Source organism: Ptiloglossa arizonensis, chromosome 2 (assembly GCF_051014685.1).
Source record: "Ptiloglossa arizonensis isolate GNS036 chromosome 2, iyPtiAriz1_principal, whole genome shotgun sequence".
In the NCBI taxonomy this organism is placed as follows: Eukaryota; Metazoa; Arthropoda; class Insecta; order Hymenoptera; family Colletidae; genus Ptiloglossa; species Ptiloglossa arizonensis.
The window spans coordinates 7214214-7236484 of NC_135049.1; the positions used below are offsets into that span (position 1 = coordinate 7214214).

Below are 22271 nucleotides of genomic sequence, written 5' to 3' on the forward strand. Positions count from 1 at the left end.
CCTCCATCCACCGACTGTATATATAATCCGATTTACGGAACGAACTCGTTGCGAACACGAATTGCCATGTACGGAATAATGCTCGTGCACCATTTTCCTGTTTCTCTCTCTCTCTCTCTTTCTTTCTCTGTTTTTTTTTTCTTGTTTGTTTCCGTTGTTACGTCGCTCGTAACTCAGAAGGTTGGTTTTTCATGCTCCACCGCGTTGTAACTGATCGCCCTGAAAGCCGATAGTTTCTTCGTAGTTACCCCTTTCGCGTGATGAATGAACAGTGAATTGAAAGGGAGTTTGGTAATTTTGTTTCTCTTTTTCTTCCACGGATACTTCGTGTCGCGGAACTTTCCCGGGAAATTGCGTTGCTCTTTTTGTTCCGCGGAGATCGTTAACCATGAACTTGGTACTACCAGCACCAACGTCTATTGTTACAGCCAGCTCTAGGTGTTGTAGGTGTTGTAGGTTATGATTAGAAAGAAAGATCACACACCGTGATTGGTTCGCAAAAGAAATAAAGGAACTGTTTGTTAGAACGATACAGGGAACAAAAGAAAGTAACAAAACTGATCGTTGGTTGGTAATTTACAAACCTGAGGTATCATTCTTTTCTCTGCAATGTGGCACACTCTACTCTTTCTACTACTCTCTTTTTTCTTATCGTTTTCTCTCTCTCTCTCTCTCTCAGACCGTTCTCTCTTCACTGCTCACCAGGGGTGCCAGTCTCTAACCTACACATCCCTAGTTCCCTCAGTTTTTTTTAGTGAGAAAAGACGATTACCACTACAGCATTAGGAACAATCGATTCGTAGGTATTTGTTGCGCTCAGTCTTCCTGTTGATGATGTTTTGGGCTCATTTGTGTTGTATTAACCCTTTGCCAGAACCATTTAATTCGGCAGAATCCGGGTGCAAACAGTCAGAAGAAGAGACGAAGTGGCTGAGACAGAGTGTCGGAACTTGAAACATGATATCTTGCGACTCGTGCAATGGAATAGCAAGAACTGAAGAACGATCAAAGCTTTCTTGGTCTCTCCAAGTTCCTATGTTTATTTAGCTTTTAACCGTTATCCGTACCATGAAAATGTCTCCTAGATAGCACATGGCCTGCATTGAAACCGTAAAGGCAAGTCTTGACGAAACGTCTGACGTGCAAGTAGCTAACATGGTTTATGAAACGTGCGTCAACGGAAGCTATTTTTGAGAAAATATATTTTTTCCAACTTTCTCCCAGGCATGGTTACGTAGCTTCCTCGTTGTTGTCTCGATAGCTAATTGTAGGCGTTATAAAACTTTCTTTTTCTTTACCTTACTTTTACACTTTTTCCAACGATGTTCAATAGCTCAAGAGTAGAATCTAGCTCCGCTTCGATATTGGTTGAATTAGAGCTTTTCAAACGAAAGTATCGTATCGCATAACGATAACCAATTATTTCCATATTTAAAAATTCACTTTGAGCGTTCACTATTGACGATTGCCAAACAAATACCAAACAACGTAGCCTCGTCAACTTTCAAACTTAAGCTTCGTAAGGTTGGTACTTTCTCCCTGGGTCATTCTTTTCAAACATCTACCGCCATCTTACCTCAGGCCGGTTACTTCTGGGACTACCCTCGTAACTCGTCTTTCCGAGAAAACGTGCAAAAGGCGCAAAGAATAGGTTAGGGTAAGGGAAACTCTGTAAGTAGTTGAGAATTGTAGATCGTAGAGTCTTCCAGGAGTCTTAAACGAGTCTTAAACAAGTCTTGAATGAGTCCTGCAATCGCATACAAGAACCAGACTAATGTCCTTTGCGAATAGCTTTCGAATCACGTAAATAGTATTCGACCATCGATCGCAGGCATATCATCCGCGACCAATAAAAAAACCGATACTGAGCACATCGTTATTTTACATAACCTATTTACGCTTCAGGACAAAAGATACAATTAGAGACGTTCATACTTGGTCCGAGATTAAGACCACGAGTTCAATTCCTAATATTTGTATCGATTAGGAGTCAAACCCATATTTATGTCACATTCACGTGTGACATGAAATTATACCACGAGCCTGACTCGTGATATTTGGCCCAAAATTCTCATCAAAGTATGGCAGGGGGTTAACACGATGGAAAGTTTCAACGTACAATGAACGAATATTTTGCTACTGTTTCGATCACTGATTAATAAACTGAGAACGTCATCGTGTTTGAACTCTTAAAGGAAATCACGTTCAAACCAACGAGTCGATCGATAGTGTCGTCTAAACAAGACGCACCGTAGTTAACAAATGAAACTTTCCGAAGGTCTGAAGCCGGGTGCATTAATCCCCGTCGCTTAATAACCGCCCAGTTACGCAGAGTTCGCGAGACTGTACAGTTTTTCAATGTTCAGCGGGGGAAAAAAGGTACCAACGGGAAGAAGACCGCCATTAAAACTTTCCGCGATCAATGACCCTTCAACGGATACATTTCGCTAAGTTCATGGATCATTAGAAATTTTAAAGCGGCCCCCGACACTGACTAATAGCATCTCGCTGGATTACCAAGTTTTCATGGCGTCAGTTTGAAAACGTTGCGCACACCTGAACATCGAATCCTTTCTCCTTACCGTTCTCTCCCTTCCTTCCTTTTCACGAGGGTGGAGTATGAAATTTAAGAGAAGGGAGGAGGGCAGGTTCTCAGTTACAAGCCACTCTTTTTACTGAGTTTAATTCACCCGCAAAATCGTAAAGTAAAACACCGATGGAAGACATCAAGGAAGGAAACCTCGATGTCCGTTGTCCGCTTCGATGATTGGTCGAAACAGCTCCGCGGAATGTTGTCAAAAAGCATGCTTTGCGCGAGATATTTTCGATAGCAGAGCCAACTTCCGAGTAAGATATGTTACAAGTCTACGGACCTATTAGTTTTCCTAGTCCTTCTATCAGTCCTGTCGCAATGTTCAAGACAAAGACATTTTTTGCTCGTTCGAACAAGCAGACGTAGAAAACATCTCGAAACATCGGAAGCTAGCTAATATTCAGTCAACGATCAAAGAAGTCAAGAGCAATAAACTCAATTGGTTAAAATTTAGCGTCAATTGCGACACACAGGAGTTTGAACTTTTAGAGTTCAGTGTTAATCAGGATACTTTCATTCTCATTTGCCAATTCGATCCGAGAAGCAAGTAGAATTCGTATAATTAATCAGGACAACCAGTCTCCTGATTTGAATTTAGTGGGAATTGGGAAGCAATGAGATTTTTACCAGATAATTCAGTTTGTTTAGAAGCACTCAGCATTTATCGACTAATTAGCTACAGTTATATCGTGTAACCTACGTTATCAATTGCACACTACTCGGTTATTTCTCACAAGGAATACAATTGAAATCAGTTCAATATCGGTTGAATTTTCAACATCAGTTGAATTCAGTTTAACATCAGTTACATTCAATCCAACATCAGTTGAATTCAGTTCAACGTCATTTGACGTTATTCTTTGAAACTAATAGAAGAGATTAGGGTTCTCACACGGTAATTCTAACATTATTCTTGTACAAGGTAGAGCAGCAATTATGTTTATCGAAAATATTTTAAGTAATATAAGATCAACTGAAAAAATGATGTCTAAAAACTGGCTGATATCCAAGAGAACACGATAAGAGTTTCACTGTAGGTAGAGCGTTGTAATTAACGTTTATTTACCGAATAGTATGTACGGTTAAATATCACACCGTGTAAACAACACGATAAATAAAAATAAGAAACTAACGACGAAATTCTGAATACGATATTGGTAAACGAGGTTTACTAAAGCATTATAAGTAACAATGGTGAAATATCTCCTGTAGTATCGGGTCCCGTACCCTTTTACGAGGGTAGTTTTTTCACCGAGACCCAACAATGATTCCCGATTCGAAGAGAAAGAAAATTCGACAACAACCATTTCGTCGACGGAGAAACGAAACCATTGTCAGCCATTTATTTCCAGTCAACACAGATATGTATAAACTTATCGGGATAGCAAAGCACCTAACCGTTAATCTTTCGAAGTGATAGCGATGCGTGTAAATTCAGACCATTACACGAACTCGCCGCGTAAGCCTACTTACGCAGCCAAATAACAGTCAATCGCCACCATGTAATCCGGAAATGTTTTCTAATCGGTCCATTATCGGCTTAGAACTCTGCTGGCTTGCCGGATTCGGTAGAAATTCGACGCGGCGTGCTTACCGAAAAGGCAAGCATGCGTAACACAACGCAGGTTGCAGCACGATGCTAACACCGCACTGGACAACGAAACGCTTGTAATCTTCGGGAATTTCAATTCGGTGAACGCAAACGCGTCCCGTTAATGCGCGAGGATTGCTGTCGGTCGTTCTTGTGGAAGACAAAACGATCTCTATTCGTACCTGAAGTTAATTAAAGCTCGTTCGGTGGTTTTCGTTGCACGTTAGCATTTCATTACCTGTGCAAATACACAAGGTGACTGGTAAATATCGTAACACGTGAATTACTTCTACCAGTAGAAACGGAAAAGTCGTTTGTCGTTTAGTAATTCGAGGCTTCGTTATCGAGATACGAACAATCGAAGTTTTTGCGCGTGCAGCCATCTTGGATGCGAGTTTCTCGCATAGGAATGCGTGCCACCGCGCGATCAACTGACTGGGATCTATAGTATTTATTCGTTTAGGTTTCGGCGATAATTCGAGTTTGCATACTCGAAATTTCTCACGAGATACGTATCAAACTCTTTGTCCATTACGCGCGTAAAGCGTTCAAAGTACAATCCACGGTATCGATTCATTCAAACTGGCATTTTTTCAGATTTTCTAAGAGTTTTAGGGTTATCGAATTTTGACGTTACGTAAAGTACGCGAGAAAGGATTGCTCTTGTTTCTTTCGTTCCTCGATTCTCAGTTGCAATGTATAGTGACTTTAATTACTCTTTAATTAATCACCTCGTTCCAGTTTAGAAACATCGAAAGCTGCTACGTTGGAAATCTTCTCCATTTTGTAATTGGGAGTTATCAACGGTTTCGTGTCTATTTTTAAACAAGCCACGAGTTCCAAAGTCTCGGTGTAATCGTTCGAGTATCCAGAACTTGCGACTCGGAACCGATGCGAGCTTTTAACGTAAAGAAGACACGTTCGCCGAGTGGCGTTTTTCGTTTTCTTTTCTCCCTAAAGCAAAAATCAATCAGTGAAACTGAGAACAAGCGAGGAACAGTATGTGTAATTTTTAACGAATGTTTCAAGATAATAACGATTGATATAGGCGTGACAATTATCTATTGCTATAGATTAGCAAGAAAATAGGAAGACACCACACCAACAAATTGTTGAGATTTCATGGTAAGAAAGGCAACGTGCTACTAGAGTACTGAAATATCGCTATGTTTTCGTTCGAAAACCAATATTTTTCAAAAATGTCCATTTTTGGCATTGTCTGGAAATGAAAAATTTGTGCAGAACCGTTTAGAGTAAAATACCGTTTAGAGTAAGTTCGATTATCATCGTATTCATACTTTGAACACATTTTTGAAAACTTTCCCATCGTTTCTCCAGAAAATGATAATGATATTTTTCGTTACTCGGGAGACACTTTGAAAGAATCCTGTATAAATTTTCCATTTCCAGGCGATGTAAAAAATGAGCCTTTTCCAACATTCTTCTTTAGTGCGTTTTTTATTTCACGTTTATACACTTCCGAGTTAACATTGACTTAACATACTTCGTTACGTCTGTGTAAAGTAGGAAAAATTACTTTTTCGTATTTTACACGACCAATAATACGTATGAACGAAACACGTTAAAAAATTAATGAATAATTCGTTTTGATTCTCAAGTTCTGTTGGTACATCGAAGCTATTCCGGAAATAAATATTCGTAAACGTGCTTCGAATAATTTTTCAATCCGAGACAGAAAAGATTTACCACCTCGTCCAGAAACAAGAAGCAAACAACGTGTGTATGTTTCGCGACATAACTTTCCATTTTTCACTGCTCTGTAAGCTTGCACACCTCCATTCAAATCGCATGAAATATATTTCTCTAAAGAGGTCCTATTTTGAGTACATTCAACGCGAGAGAAAGGAGATATTTAGCACATGTCAGGTATGAAGACCTTGTACATACATTCATGGAGGAAAAAGGACCGAGTTTCCGGACACGTGGACCACAGTGCAGTATATTATTCGGTGAGCTGGTGGATGCCCTTAAAAATGCATGGACCACTCAACTCAAACCGGAAGCACACCGGTTATCCTGCCATCCGGGTCCAAAGGGAGCATTCCTTAATGAACGTCACGATACGTTCAGTCTTACAGTCCCTTTTTCTCTGGGCTATTACCGCGTTCGTTAACACCGGCACTTGGAAAATCCTACATCACAGACCATATATTTAGCAATTTTATTGAATAGTGCATGTTTTTAATTATATACACCCGACATCATTAATTTCTGTCGTTTGCCGCAAGCACGGGACATTAAACACATCCCCTTCTCTATCTTGGAAAACTTTCAGTTGTCGCGACTGTGAAATTTTAGGTGGTGCGATGGTAAATATTTAACAAATAATAACTTAATGTTCGAGTTTATCCCGGTGATATCGATAAAGTAGTTTTTTGTTGTTTCGACCAACTTGTTGCGTTGTTGCGTTGAAAGCATACTATTTCATAATTAATAAATGATACTTGAATGTAATTTTATATATCCTTAAAGCTACTGCCATAATATTTCATACGATTCGTTATACATGTGAAACAATCTTTTAAAGGTTAGACGTTTCAAAATGTTGAAGTCGCTGTATCATACCATCGACTTATTTTCGTCTCTTTGTAATTTGTCGAGTTTTTGTTTAAATTTATGTTTGTACTGACTGCAAATATTTATTTTATTTGTTATTCAAATAATGTGTATACTGTAAGGGTAAATATTAAGTAAAGGGTAAATATTGAAGGGTAAATATTAAGCGATGTTTTTTGCACATCGGATCCATCCGTGAAAAGAAAAATTGTTATATTTTTCATGGTATTTTCGTGATAGTTTTACCAACGAGTTGATGCGGATTTCATGGTGAAAATGAGTCCAAACACGAGCTAATTCAAATTATTTTTAACTATGTGTGAAATGAAACGGTTCTGTACTTTATCCATATTATATAAATATATTGGGTTGTTCAATAAATTTCGTCGTTCGATAAGAAATGGCGCTATTAGGTTCGTGGTTTTATTTTTTTAACGATACTACTGATTGTGACTATGTGTGAAGTTTCATTCAGATCTGTCGACTCATTCGTATATTTACAGTTGTTCAAAGTTGAAGTGTCATAGTATTTCTTTACAATGGAAGAAATTGAATATCGAGCTGTGATAAAATTTTCATTTTTGAAAGGTGTAGCACCAAAACAAATTCATAAACGATTGTTAAAAGTGTATAAGGACTCTTCACTTTCGATTACAACGTGTTCGTACAAGTCTTCAAGACGATCCACGTGAAGGATGTCCAAAAGGTGCATCAACGCTAGATAATCATAGTAAAAATACAGGATATGGTTTTGGAAGATTGTCGATCAACCGAGAAAGATTTAGTAGAAGCCCTAGGGATCTCATTAGGCAGCGTGAGCAATATTTTGGCTGAAGTTTTGGGTTTCAGAAAGCTGTGTGCACAATGATTGGTGCATTCGCTAACAATAGAACAATAATACATTCGAATGCGACTTTCTCAGCAACATTTGGAGCGTTTTAGAAAGGATAAAAAGACTTTTATGCGTCGTTTCAACACTATGGACGAGACTTGGGTTTACCACCATGATCCTGAATCAAAACAAGAGGCTAAGAAGTGATGTGAATCCCATACTTCGGCTCCGAAGCGAGTTAGGGTCCAGAAATCAGCCAAGAAACTGTTAGCATCGGTGTTTTGGTATGGAAAAGGAATTTTGTTCGTAGATTACCACCAAACAGGTAAAACAATACACTTAGATTATTATTCTAACTGTTTGCATCAGCTGGATGTAAAAATTCGTGAGAAAAGACCTGATTTACCGAAGAAAAAAATCATTTTTCATCGAAAGAACGCACCCTCTCGCACAGCTCGAAAAACCATCGCGAAAATCAATGAATTAAAGTACGAATTGTTGCAACATCCACGTTATTCGCCAGATTTAGCTCGTTCTGACTTGTGGCTGTTCTCACATCTCGAAAAATTCATGCGTGGAAAACGATTTTCATCGAACGACGAATTTATTGAAATTCGGGGAGAGTACTATATACTGAATAAGAAAATGCATTCCAAATCGTAAAATCGTGTTTTCCTCGTCGAACGACGAAACTTATCGTACAATGTTTTCGAACGAACCGTATCTCCAGCCCTACTAAAACCGGTCGAAGAGACTCAACTGCATGAAATTCTAATGCCGTGTCATAGGACGAAACTTCCGAGCATTCAGAGTTACGATAATAGCCACGATAATATGGCTGTCCCGTGATTTTAATCGACTCGTTAATCGACCGTCAAAGCATCGTAATTAATCGCCGCGGAATCAGCTTATGTTCCGTGCATCACGACACGCGAATTAATTCAATAATAACGGGCGACTCGTTACATAATTCACCCTGTAATTGTAATTTGTAATTCCGTAAATATGTAATCCGACCCCCGGTGTTTCCTTATTATGAATTTGTGATGCAAAATTGTGCGCGCTGGATTCGTGATCGCGCGGCGGACCGTGTGATACGATTACAGAACAAAATTGCATGTTTCAGCGGCTCTGCGTTATGCAACGAAGTTGCCCGCTGAGATCTGCAACTTTCATTGAATAATCCCGGTTTTCGTTTTATTTGGCAATGAAAATTACCCATCCGATCGCAACGGTGGTTAAAGTTTATAATATTCGAATTTCGCGGCTCCGGTGTCGAAATTGAGCGATAAATTGCAAAGGTGATGACTTTTGTCGCGTAACGAAACGAATCATTTACGGCGTACAGTTTTGCATCGAATTTTAAACATTGCCAAATGTTCCAGAGTCTGTAAGTTATTTAAAATATAGAAGAAATTCGTAAAAATTCCGGGTTGATCATTTTTACATCGAATTGCACCAATAAGCACTTCGTATCTTCGTCCAAGTGTTTAGAAGAATTATTTTTCGTATTAGGTACCATTCCGTATTTAAATTTTGCGAATTTGCAATCTCCATCAATCTTTCCGCAACAATTATATTTACTATCGCACTGTCTTTTGTATATTTGAATCGTCAGTCGTGTCGTGTTCCCACTTTTGAAAATTTATACCGGAGAAAAATTAAGACAATCTTAAATTTTATTGCAAAATGTAAATCTCCAAAAAACGGTGTTATTGTACATACAGTTACAGTTATAATTGTATCAATAATTTACACGATGAAACATTTCTTTTTATATATCAAAGACCCGGTAGAGTAGTTCAAAATTATTACTTTGAAATATCAGAGAACTTGGTAACATACTTAATACTTTTAACAGAAACTCAATACGTTGAAGATAAACATTTTTTGCGTAAGATCGATCATCAATTCTTAAAGTGCTACGTTCAACAGTCAGACACTTAATACAGAGAGTGACCTGACAGTAAAGGAATTACCAACCTCTTAATATCCGATGTAGTTATCTCGATTGCTATTAAAAATACAGAAAAATGCTTCGCTCGTAGTTGAGAATTTTCATAGTTGAAAATTATCACGAACGGAGATAGTGAAACGGAAAAATTCATGTTGCGTGAAAATCAAAGATTTTCGGCCAACGTTTCGCGTGACTTGGTAAACATTTCGTTGGGGCGCGTGGATTATTTAATATTCCATTAACGAAAACGCGGCAGGAGGAAAAATCCCTCGAAGCCGCGAACATTTGCCGCGCGAAATATGCCACGGATATTTCCCCTCGTGATCCGCAGACCGGTCGAAGAATACCGGAGAAATATCCGATTAATCGGGAATCGAATTCAGGGGAATAGCCGTGGAATCGGATTAATTTTGCATCTCCTACATTATTCCTGGCCGATTTTGATGAATTTTACTTTGCACGCAACCCCCTAATACTCTGATAAATACTACCCCTTGGCACGTCAACATTTTTCAAATCCCTTGACGCCATCGCTACATAGGTTGTTCTGTAATAATCGTCCAGACTGTATCTTCGGTTGGAGGTAGAGGTACGTAGAAGTTATAAGATAAAATTACATACTCGCAAATATTGCATATTTTCACATTGTCAAGATCCACTTAAAGCTAGGTGTTGAGCTACTACTTTTGCGTATTCCTTTGGGTGAGCGAGGAAGGCGGAAGTTTCAACCATTAAAGACTGTGGAGCTGTTTCTGAAACTCATTCATCTGACGCCCATTCCGCTAGAAATTGTACCGTAAAGGACTTCTAGGCTCAAGAAATTTAGCTCATGATTTCAAAACACAGAATGAATTTATAAACAAAGGAACGACTGCCACGATCCCTCGCCAGGCCCTTGCTGGCCAAACAATGGGACGCGGCGGTCAAGGGCTGTGCAGATGACCAGCCAGGACTTCAGCCAGGACATTGGCTGGTCGCACGCAGGTGTCACGTAATAATTAAGGATTTGATAGAAAAAATGTTGATCTCCAACGGGAGATCGAACTCTCTATTATTTTCTTCTGTATTACACTTTAATTGCGGTACCGTCGGTCACAGATTGGTGCGGATCTAATCACGGGTCAAGACTGATCTGTCTCTTATGTGTCGGGTTTTTATATCTGTTCCTGTCCTGAGTACGTAAGGAGTGCGTCATTATGGGAACGGAAAGAGTCTCATGAGTTGTTATGGGAACGTATGCAAAAGGAATTTCGGTTATCAGCGGTCTGTCGTACAGAGTGTCATGCGTTGTTATGGGAGCGGAAAGAGTCTCGTGCGTTGTTATGGGAACGTGTGCGAAAAGGAATGTTATTGGTTTTTGGTATGGTTAAACAGGCAACGCAACACAGCTGTAACCTACGCGAGCTTGTGCCGCTGGGGTTTGCAACAAGAACGCATGAAAAGGAAGGACGACTCTTTTGCCTCGAAGCTGCGACCAGACAGATGACGAGTCTTCAGATTCGACGCCAAGGGAGAGGAGAACTGAGGAGAACACGGACGAACTCCCGACTCAGCCGATCACCGTTATACTAGTACATCTTTGGCGGCTATATGTAGTGTGTAGCTGCTTGTGGTAGATCTCGAAGATCATTCGAGCATTGAGTGTGTTTGCACGATGGTGCCGACTATAAGTTGCTCGAAGGACCACCTTCCCGTTGGAAGGACTAGCTGTTGTTGATCGTTGTCCGATGGGCTGGACCAATGTAGATTGTAATGCCGCCTTCGAGGTCTCCGCCGCTTGCTGCTATCACGTCCAGGGGGTGTTGAGCGTTGTCCTCACACACGGCGCCTCACTGGATGTACAAGCCGGCTGCCGAACTTCCTCGAAGGTCCAAGATTCCGTTGTAGCTCGAGGAATTGCTGGTAATTCCATCGAGGAGTGCAAGTTCTTGATGGGAACTAACGCAGGAAGCTGCACACGTCAATCCGTGCGTTCAGGCCAAAACTCTAGCCGTGGTCTCTTAGCTGTACTCTGTACACTCTGGCTGTAGTAGGCCCTTGACTGTACTCTGTACACTCTAGCCGTAGACCCTTAGCTGTATTGTCTTGGTGGTATTCTGTACACAGATCTAAAACTTCTCGGGTCAGTGCAAACGTCACCTCGGTTCGCCCTACTCCCTTAATCAAGGGTGGGTGGCGACGAATGACTGACCAATTACGGGTCCTAGTCCCGCCGAATCTAAGACATGCCCATCGCTATGGGGCTTAGGTGGAGGCGTCGCGACGTAGACAGGGTGTCCAAACCCCTGCAGGTCTGGGCTGGAATTTTCCAGCATCTCGAATGACGCAACAAGGCCGCGCTAGGGCCTCGCGTGCCAGGCTGTGCAGAGGGTCCCTGTCTAAGTGCTTGCACAGTGTTTTATGACGGGAAATAGCCATCACTTGCTCTGTGCCTCGAGTTGAAGAACAAATAAACTGACCCTCGGTGACAGGCCCTTGCCGTAGCCATGTGGACAATTTCTCTAACAAACTCGAAGCACGGACCCGCCATAAAATGCAGCTGCAAGCCTCTACATAGTGAGTAAGGAAAAGGAGTGGGGAGAGCGTTTTTTCATCCCGGGCCTGCTAGTAGACTCGTCAGTAAGACATCCTATCAGGCCCTGCCTTACACGCCGAGACATTGGAAGATCGGTAAGGGATCGTATATATATACCGATCGGAGCAGGTACGGAAACTTGCGGGAAACGGTTGGTGGTGAGTGTTTCCCTCTGTTGGCAAGCGTGGGTAGCGCCGCCACATAACCCCCTTGCCAGTGATAAACGATATTTGAAGTTCCGTCTTGATTGTCCCGGTGGCGTTGGTATTTGTTCCGTAGTTCGGTTTGGCACAACAGGCACAGGAGGAGGTTGTCCAGAGCGGTGAAAGAGAAGAATGCTTCTTTTTCGTAGTAAGGCCCAGCTCTCGATTACGGGATACGCGTGACGAGCATCGTTTGTTCAAGCCGCGTTTGTTTGTTTTACGACATTGATGCGTTGGCAAGTGTACCGGTTTTTATCGAAACGCATCGTGTGGTCGGTGAATGTCGATTAACCTGCCTGCTGTCCTCCTGGGGTTGATCCTGATGGTTAGCCGAGTAGCGTTCGTCGTTGTCGCTGGCAAGTTGAGAAGTCAACTCTAGGAGAAGGGGATTAACGAAAATCTGCCTTTACGTTGCATTCCTTCCATCGTCTTGTGCTGTGCCTAAGCTGCTGTGTTGTTTGTTGTCCATTCCTTGCGTGTTCGTAGACGGGGTCACCACTTTGGTCTTATACGCCGGGACATTGGAAGATCGGTAAGGGATCGTATATATACCGATCGGAGCAGGTACGGGAACTTGCGGGAAACGTTTGGTGGTGAGTTTCCCTCTGGTGGCAAGCGTGGGTAGCGCCGCCACACATCTAACCTTCGCTTTCTTATATCCATTATCTTATTTATAAATATTAATTTACTCAGTGCTTAAATTCAGTAACCACAATTCAGTGTCTCGATCGACCAGTCTAAACGTCGTCGGGGCATAGTTTTATTTGGAAATAAATGAAATGCCAATTTTTTTTGTTAAATAATGGTTACTTATTTTACAAGGGAATCCCGATATCATTGTTTTTGTTTTTCAATCCAAAGGAATATAAATTTGTCGCGTTTTAGAATGCATTAGACAAGCATTAATTAGCTCTTGTTAACAATTTAAAGTAATTAAATATTTTCTCCAAGTTCGTTGTTTGAAGAATGTTTTAGACAAAAGTTACTCAGTTTCAAACGCAGCAGAAAATATAGACAATGAAGTTGTCAATCGTATCGGAGTAGAACAATTTCACTTTTAACAATTTTCGAAAAAAATATCGGTTCCGGACGAAACCTCCTGTTGTGTTATTCATAGCGAAATAATAATTCGACTAGAGTTGAATAAAATTTATTCGAATAATGTAAATGGGGTGTAATAAAAACTTATTCGTCATTTACAAGTAAAAAGTTGATTCTTTTTAAGAAAGCTTATCACATTTGTCTTATTTTTAACCATGAAATATACTAGTATGCTTTTTACGTAAATCTATTGAACTGAATCGATCATTTAATGTTACAAGTATACGTGGTAGACAAAACATACGGACAAAGTACATTTGTTATAGCAATCTATGTTTTTCCCTAGCAGAATGTATTTATTTTAGTAACATAAAGAGATTTATAATTTCTTCTACTCAAATATTATTAATATTTCGTATCACCATTTGCGTACCTCGAAAGTATCCGGATTAAAACGATTTAAAATGTTATAATTATAAACCGTTACGTTCATTGTAAAATCCAATTTGAAGCTCGCGAAACGTAAAAATTTATGTTAAATATGTTCGATTATCCATTTCGAAATCGGGCCAGTGCAGAAATCGGAAAAAATGACTTGAGGATTTGAAACACTCGTCGCATATTTGCCATAAATTACGTAGTCAGTGATCAATTATTCGAACGGCGTTAGATCAGAATTTGTTACTCACCTGATAGAGCACGTCCAGAGAAATTGGATAAACCATCTGCTCGACGATGACTCTAAGAACTGTGTTCGGACCCCCCTGAGTCTCTGCTTGCGTCTGAGCCACTTGATTTTGTCCAGGAAGTGCAACTTGGTTGTTCGAGTTCTGCAACAGATAGGGAAAAAAAGAAACTTAATTTTTCGAATAATCTTTTCGTTCTTGTGCGTGTAATAGACTGGAACAGGTTTGAAAAACCTTTGTATACTTGACACGAAGTATAGCTTTAATCGAGAAAGAAAAGAAAAATTGTACACGTTTGAAATTCGAAAAGTCGAGGTTTGTAGCGTAAAAGCCAAATACCCAACTGTTACGACTACAGGTTATAAACATTGTTTACGCAGTCACTATTAGGAGTATATAAATCTTAAACCTTATTTTGTAACACTAGTTATATAATAAAACTACTGTCTATTGCAGTTTTGAAAGCAACTCCTCGATAGGACACGAGGTGGTTACGTTTCATTCTGTTTTCCAAAACATTCTGAATCAGGGGTGTCCCCTAAAGACTTCGTATTTTACGTATTCCAACTGATTACGCTAATAACATTAAAATAAACTTAAATTCAATATATATAAACTTAATATTTTGAATTGTAAATAAATTAAATTAGTCGTTGAATTCTAGCGAACCAAAATGAGGTAAGACTAATTGGAATTTTAAACTACAAAAACAACCAATGAATTGAAAGAAAAAAAAACAAAACGACAAAGTTGAGAACTCTATCGAGTTTTATTCATTATTCATCCTCGATATTTAGTTCAATCTCATGAGTTTCCAAAGATTACGATCTTCTGATCGTTTCGACAAAGTAGAATAAGAACATAAATTAATGCAACTTCACGGTTTGTTTCTTTTCTCCTGATATCCGAATCTACTTTCGCGTCTACGAAAGCCATCAACGACAACCAGCCCTATCGTTGTCATCAGCTGTCGCTGCGTAGTAAACTGTGAAAGTAAACTCGAGTGCGATTACCATAAAATGCTAAAGAAACGGGCCGCATTAGAATTTCGATGCAGATTAAAACGCAGCTTGAACCAGCAGACGGTTGAAAACTCCGGGCTCTGAAGTCGTACAGTGGCATCGGAAGTCCCATGAAAGAGGAACTTGTTACCGAGTTAGTCCACGAAACGATGTTTTTACATCAAAGGAAATCGATCAAGTGCAGCGCGAAGGAAGCGTTATAAGTAATATTCTACAAATAACAGGCAACAACCACTGAGTCGGTTTTCGAAAAGTAACCCGAAGTGAAAAATATTTATACAGCTCACACTGAACGTATTATGTGTGTAATATTTTAATTGAGTTTCAGTTGGGTAATTGAGTTTTTAAATCGAATCATGTAACACACGATGCGATTGAATCGATCTCGTTAGGTTTCTCGATTTTGAAACAAAAAATATGTGAAATGTGATTGCATAGATTGCATTTCATTTCGATTTTAATCGTTCTTCTTTAGCATTATTGAAAATAAATTCTACTCTAGATTATAATACATCATTCTGTATCGAGTACATACGAAAAGCACACAGTTCCAAAGGAAATATATTATAATTTTCATTGTTCTTAGCTATCGATACTTTTGAATTAAAACTTGTTATCTGTAAATATTTATATAAAAATTGGAAGATTAAATTTTCAGAGAACATTGCAGGATATAGTAAAACATGCATAACAAATTTAATATAAAATTTAACATTTGTTTAAGAATAAATGAATTTTATACATTTTGTAAATATATAAAGTACACATTTATCACTATCTGTATGCTGATCATATGCTTTCAATTTATTATACAGAACCTGAAACAGTACTATTTGTAATATTCGATCACACGTTCAAATTAAATGGGAAATGATTATATTAAGATGAGATATATATTATTATGAAGATACTGTAACATTGATGTATCTTTAAGAAAAGGATAGTTGTTTCAATCAATTTTAACCTAGAGATAAGTATAAAAAGTTGTTCAAATGCAGCCTCCTATTCTAAGATTTATAAATAAGTGTCTCTACTTTTTACCTTATTTAAACCATCAAAACTTACTCGAAAATACTATAATGAAAATTTCACAAATATTAATAGATTACTAAAAAAATGGTAAATTGTTAAATTAAAATGATACATTATATATATTTCGAGAGAATTATGTAAAATTATTAAAAATGATATAACGATGAATTTCTGTCAATACAATCTATTATTTCTGAAACAAATACGCATTTAGTCTATTATTCTATGAAATAAATACACATTTTGTCTAAAATTCATTTTTTTAATAATACTAGAAATTGCATGGAAAAGTAAAATACGTTGAAGCTTCGATTCAAATTATAAACAATTCAAATATTTATTTATAGAAAAACACTGGCTAACAGAGAATTTGTGGAAACAAAAATATATATTTTTTGGAATCTATTATCAGTCGACAAACAATTTCAAAGAAACACGTGTTACAAACTATGCAATATTTTCCATCCACTTCGTCGCGTCGACATAAAAATAAATATATTATTCACAGTGAAAAATAAAATACGTGAACAATTATTGCCAGCTCTTCTCCATTTAAATAAAAATATCACGAGCATTTCACTTTTTCCAAGTGAGGCATTATGAACTAATTTATAACATAAAAGCAACAAAATTTCTCAAGAGCAGAAAGCACTTTTGTTTAAACATTTCTGCCAAAAAAGGAAATAGCATTGCTATTAAACTTAAAATATGTCTATCAGAAACATTTCAATTATAAAACCACATATTAGGGATTTTTCACTTCTTTTCTATTTGGAAATCAATGATGTGATAAATAAAAAGAAAAACAATAATGCCGAAAATAGCGGTTTCTTATATTAAGTATATATTGTTGCTATAGTTATCTTTAATTACAAACCCAAGTGAAGATACAGAGTTGAAACACGACACAGTTTGATTTTTTCAGATAAACTATTGAATGACCCATAGCAACTTAATTTCAGTTTAAGAGCATAGTTCATCTTTACTCGACTATAATCGTTTGAAATTTAAATAAATCAAGGAATGTTCTTTGTACAACAAAGGACGAAACAAATTTGAAAAACTGTATTTCTTTTAAAGAGTTAGAAACTTTATTTTGATATTATAACATTATTTTTACAATTACATAAATTCAATTCTTCCACGTTAAAATTAATAGCTACTATTAAATGACAAAATGAATGCAACGATGCTTTTAGTTAGTTTAACTTAATATACTCGGAGTTTTTTTATGAAAACACTGAGAATGAAAAAGCAATCGATTTAATCGATTTTTCAAATTGGGATGGAGTGCCAGTCGATAATTATGTTATTTTAAACTAACATGGAAAGGGGGCAGGAAATTCACATTTTGAGCGATGCAGTCAAGGACGTCTGTGTTTTATTGTATAATTTCATTTTACCCGTTTTATGTTCTATACAGTACTGAATTTTCCATAATTTGATACCACTTTCGACATAAAAATACTTGAACGCGTCGACTCCTGTATACCCGCCGGTCATTCTAATTTTATACTCGGTGGTCTACGTGACCAACAGCAGCTTACATTTGCTATATCAGTCTAAATAAGTTTAAAATTAAAAAAGAAATTCGCCCTAAAATGGGGTTTGTCGTAACCTTCACTGTATTTAAGAATATTTTTAGAGCTTCCTTTTACGAATAGAACAATTTTGTTTATGTATCGCCCATAATTTTCAAGCTAGCATTAGTAGAATAAAACCACGAAGAATAATTTCACCTTTTAAACTTCAGTTTTCGCAGCCAAAAAATATGGGTTTTTTATTTTGAACTGCTGTACAATATTACAAACTTTCATCAAAATGGCGTCGGACACTTTGCGGGTATTCTTTGTTGGACGTGGAATATATGTCCCTTCTGTCGTAAATTATGTAAAATTATTAAAAATGATATAACGATGAATTTCTTTCAATACAATCTATTATCTATGAAACAAACACACATTTGGTTCATTGTTCTACGAAATAAATACACATTTTTGTGCAAAATTCCTTTTCTTAATAATACCAGATACTGCATCGGGAAGTAAAATATTAGGTGGACCGGAAAGTAATGTCGTTTCTGCGCATGTCACTATTTGATTGTCATTTGTCAGCTCATTGTGTACATTAAAGTCGTAGCAAAGACATTCTGAGGTTATAGTGACTTGTTTAGTTGTAAATAATTAAATTTAAAATTTTTCTTTACAATTTTGGGTGAAATGGCCAGCCAAATACCAGAAGAGGTACATATCCGGCATTGCATGCTTTTTGAGTTTCGCAAGGGTAGTAACGCAACAGTTGCTACCAAAAACATTTGCGATGTTTATCCAAATGCATTAGACGTTCGTAAATGCCAAAGGTGGTTTTCCAAGTTCAAATCCGGTAATTTTGATCTTTCCGACTCGTATCGATCAGGAAGACCAACAACGTTAGACAATGACGTGTTAAGTGCGGAAGTGGAAGCAAATCCGTGTCAGACAATCGAGGAATTGTCAAACAGTCTTAACCAACCTTGGTCGACCATCCAAGAACATTTGCAGCAGATTGGGAAAGTAAGCAGAGCAGGTGTTTGGGTCCCGCATAATCTGTCCGAAGAGAACAAGGCTAACCGATCCACCACATGCAACTTATTGCTTCAACGGCACAATACAGAAGCGTTTTTTGATCGCTTGATCACCGGAGATGAAAAGTGGGTTCTTTATGATAATCCAAAACGCAAAAGGCAGTGGCTCTCTCCAAATGAATCGCCACAAAGTACTGCTAAGCCAGGTTTACACCCCAAAAAGGCCCTTTTGTGTGTTTGGTGGAGTATTCGCGGCGTTGTTCATTTTGAAGTGCTGAAACCTGGACAGACTGTGAATGCAGACCTTTACTGTGAACAATTAGATCGTGTAAATAAATCTTTAATTGAAAAGTGGCCAGCGATTGTCAACAGAAAAGGCGTTATTCTGCAAGACGATAATGCAAGACCGCACTGCGCAAGACGAACCTTGGCAAAAATTAATGAATTGGGGTGGGAGGTACTGCCTCACCCACCATACTCGCCCGATGTTGCACCATCGGATTTCCATTTATTCCGATCGCTTCAACACTTTCTAAGTGGCAAAAGATTTGCAAATTTGGATGATATTCAAAATGCCATCTCTGTATATTTTGCTCAAAAACCAATTGATTTTTATCGATCCGGCATTGAAAATTTGCACACTAGAAGGCAAAAGGTTGTTGATAATGAGGGTGATTATATCATTGATTAAAAATGAAAACTCGTTAAAAATTTATGTATTTGAATTTAATGTCGGGAAACGACATTACTTTCCGGTCCCCCTAATACTTCTTTAGGTGTGTACAAATCGGACACAGTATATCTGAGTTAGTGTATTACAGAGTATTTACAATTAACGAGATAAAGTCTGTCAAAAGTGATCGAAACTGTTGAATTCGTTCAACGAATTTTGTCGACGAAAACTTTTGAATCTGCATTTGGTTACTCGATAACATTTCCCATCGTTCAGTGTAAATAACAATCTCGAAAAGGCAACGAAACATCAACAAACGCGATTGCATTGTACCAAGCGTTCGTGGAACTGGTAAATATCACGCAGCTCTAATAATTATAACTCACCGAATAACCGTGGCCATTTTTCGAAAATAGGAGCCGCGTCGGTAGACGTGTGCAAATTCGACTCGAGAGCGAAAAATTGCGGGAAATCGTGATCGGTATTCGGGAGCGAGCAACGAAAGGTTTCGATCTATTAAGCGGGGACCCTGATCGATCAGTTTGCGATCGCCGTGCCGCGCGGCGCAAAGTGGCCGATTGAATTTCAATATTAATCGAACAGTTACCGATCGTCGTTCCAACGCGGACGTTCGTTCGGCCTATTAAAAATGCAACGGGTCAAAATTGGCCTCGCCAGAGAAAATAATGCCATTAACCGTCGCTCTATGTTTCTCTCCTCTTTCGGAGGAACGTCGGGGTGCGCTGAAAAATATATAGAACAGGGAATAATTAGGGTCGCTTGATGGGAGAAAGGTTGAAACTCGAATGAATTTCGACGTTAAGGAGATTCTCTTTTCACGATTTTATCGAAGCTTTAGACGTTGGAAATATGTTTCGAAATTGTATATATGTATATATTGAAATTCGAAAAATAATAGCTGAACTTATTGATATTGGAAAGATTCAACGCACAGGTGACTCAGTTTATTTTTTAGTATTCTTATTCGTAATTATTCAAGATACAGTGATACATAGCTTGATATTTTGTGTTATTCGTTCTTGAAGAAATATCGGATCGAATGTGATAATTAGAAAATAAATCAAAGGTAATAATACTTGGTAAAAGCGTTTCGAGAAGGACGAATTTTAGTTCGAAGTTTTGTCAAAAAGTTTTGTCGTTCGATAAGAAATGGAGCTATTAGGTTCCTCATTTTATTTTTTCAAAAATATTTCATGAACATGTATGAAATTCATTGTAGATTTGTCGACTGATTCGTATATTTACAGGTGTACAAAGTTGAAGTGTCATAGTATTTTTTTACGATATAAAAAACGACAAAACTTATTTAGCAACTTGATATATATTTACAGTAAAGTTACTCGGGCGGATAGAACTGTAATAATTACTTTATCCAGCTCTTTATCGATTCTGTGTTAAATCTTTGCTATTAAAGAAGTTTTATTTTCGAATTGTGTATTTTCGTCAAATGAAATACTTTTTTTAATAATAATGCCCTCCAAGTCGACCCTCCCATTTCGTATAATCGTACGATCCTAAACACTTGCTCGTTATTCGTATGAATGTATGCAAAAAATTTTTTACATATTTCTAACATTTTGCATTAAATTTTAGAAAAGTTCACCCATCGATACCTTCGATTCCACGTTCTTAAGTGATCTCGCGAAACATAAAAATATAAACATCAAACGAAAGTATCCATCGAAGCATATTGTTACAGTTCACTTTTTATTCGTAACAATTTCAATTTGTTCGATTTTACATCTTATTCGGCCGAAAAAGTTCCAATGATTAAATAAAAAAAAAAATAGTTCCAATCGTTAAAAGCGTGTACCGTTCGCGTGTCAACACAACCCGATAAAGTATTCTGAACGAACACAACCGATAGAGCAGAAGCAGGAACGAATAAGCCCAAAGCAAATAAAGGAACTTCACCTAACTCGGGACTCGATACGAAAACGAAGGCACGGTAATTTGTTGAAAACTAAAGCTCTAAAAAAGCAAACAGTGAAAATGAGCCATCACATCCAGAGAGTGGTTGGATTGTTAGATAGTCCTTCGATAGCCGCGCGAATCGAGTATTCATTGCTTAGACACTCGCCATAGCAAATCGATAATTCAGTTTGCAATTTTGTTGGTTTTCTTTACAACGATACACGTGTTTTCGATCCATTTCATCCAAACGGATGATTAAAAATTTAATCCGTCATGGCGTACACGCTACCCTTTTCACCCGGAGGAGCTGGGAACACGCTTGGGTTTCGTTGCTCCGCAAAAGTTGTTCGGATCGACCGAAATGAAGCTTTTGTCAGGACAAAGTGTGCAAACAGCGTAACGAAACGATCAACGTAATAACCTGTTGTTACTTTATTGGACGCGATGAATAGAGAACACGAACGCGGCGCATTTGATTGAAAGTGTTCATTATATCTCGTGAAATGGCGTCCTCGTAGACACGATAGAAAATATGTATCGCTCCGAGTTCATTAAATCTGTTGGTACGTGTGGTTGGTGATTGGTTGAATGTGTGTGTGTAATATATATAAGAAAAACCTATATATATATTATACTAGTATATAGTGTTATTATTGTAATTGTAGTATTATTAGTATTAGACGTGGTATTGGTAATAGGTTTCTCTTTTCACTGAAGATAGATCGACTATGTATAAAACTAAACTAATCGTCTTAGTGCCCTCGGCACGCGTCTTTACCGTCTTCGTCGCCTACGTCTTTACAAGTCTCTCATCTTACTACGTCTTTTCAACTCTTTTCTCTTACTACGTCTTTGCCAGTCCTTTCTCATACTCTTACTCATACTGTCACTATGTCTTTACCAGTTTCTTCTCGTACCCATACTGTTACTACGTCTTTACCGATTGGCGCCAAGTGTTTACTCTAACGCAGGTCCATTCGCACGCAATGTA

At 38.1% G+C, this 22271-nt stretch overlaps 1 protein-coding gene across 5 annotated transcripts in view; it reads right to left on the reverse strand.

The window, feature by feature from the left end:
- Positions 1-22271, reverse strand: part of Heph (polypyrimidine tract-binding protein 1 heph) — a 739001-nt gene that overhangs the window by 65277 nt on the left and 651453 nt on the right. For all 5 annotated transcript variants that reach the window (XM_076327578.1, XM_076327577.1, XM_076327575.1 and 2 more), the window contains one exon: positions 14059-14199. In XM_076327578.1, the coding sequence (XP_076183693.1) occupies positions 14059-14199 (141 nt within the window). The remainder of the gene's footprint in view (positions 1-14058; positions 14200-22271) is intronic.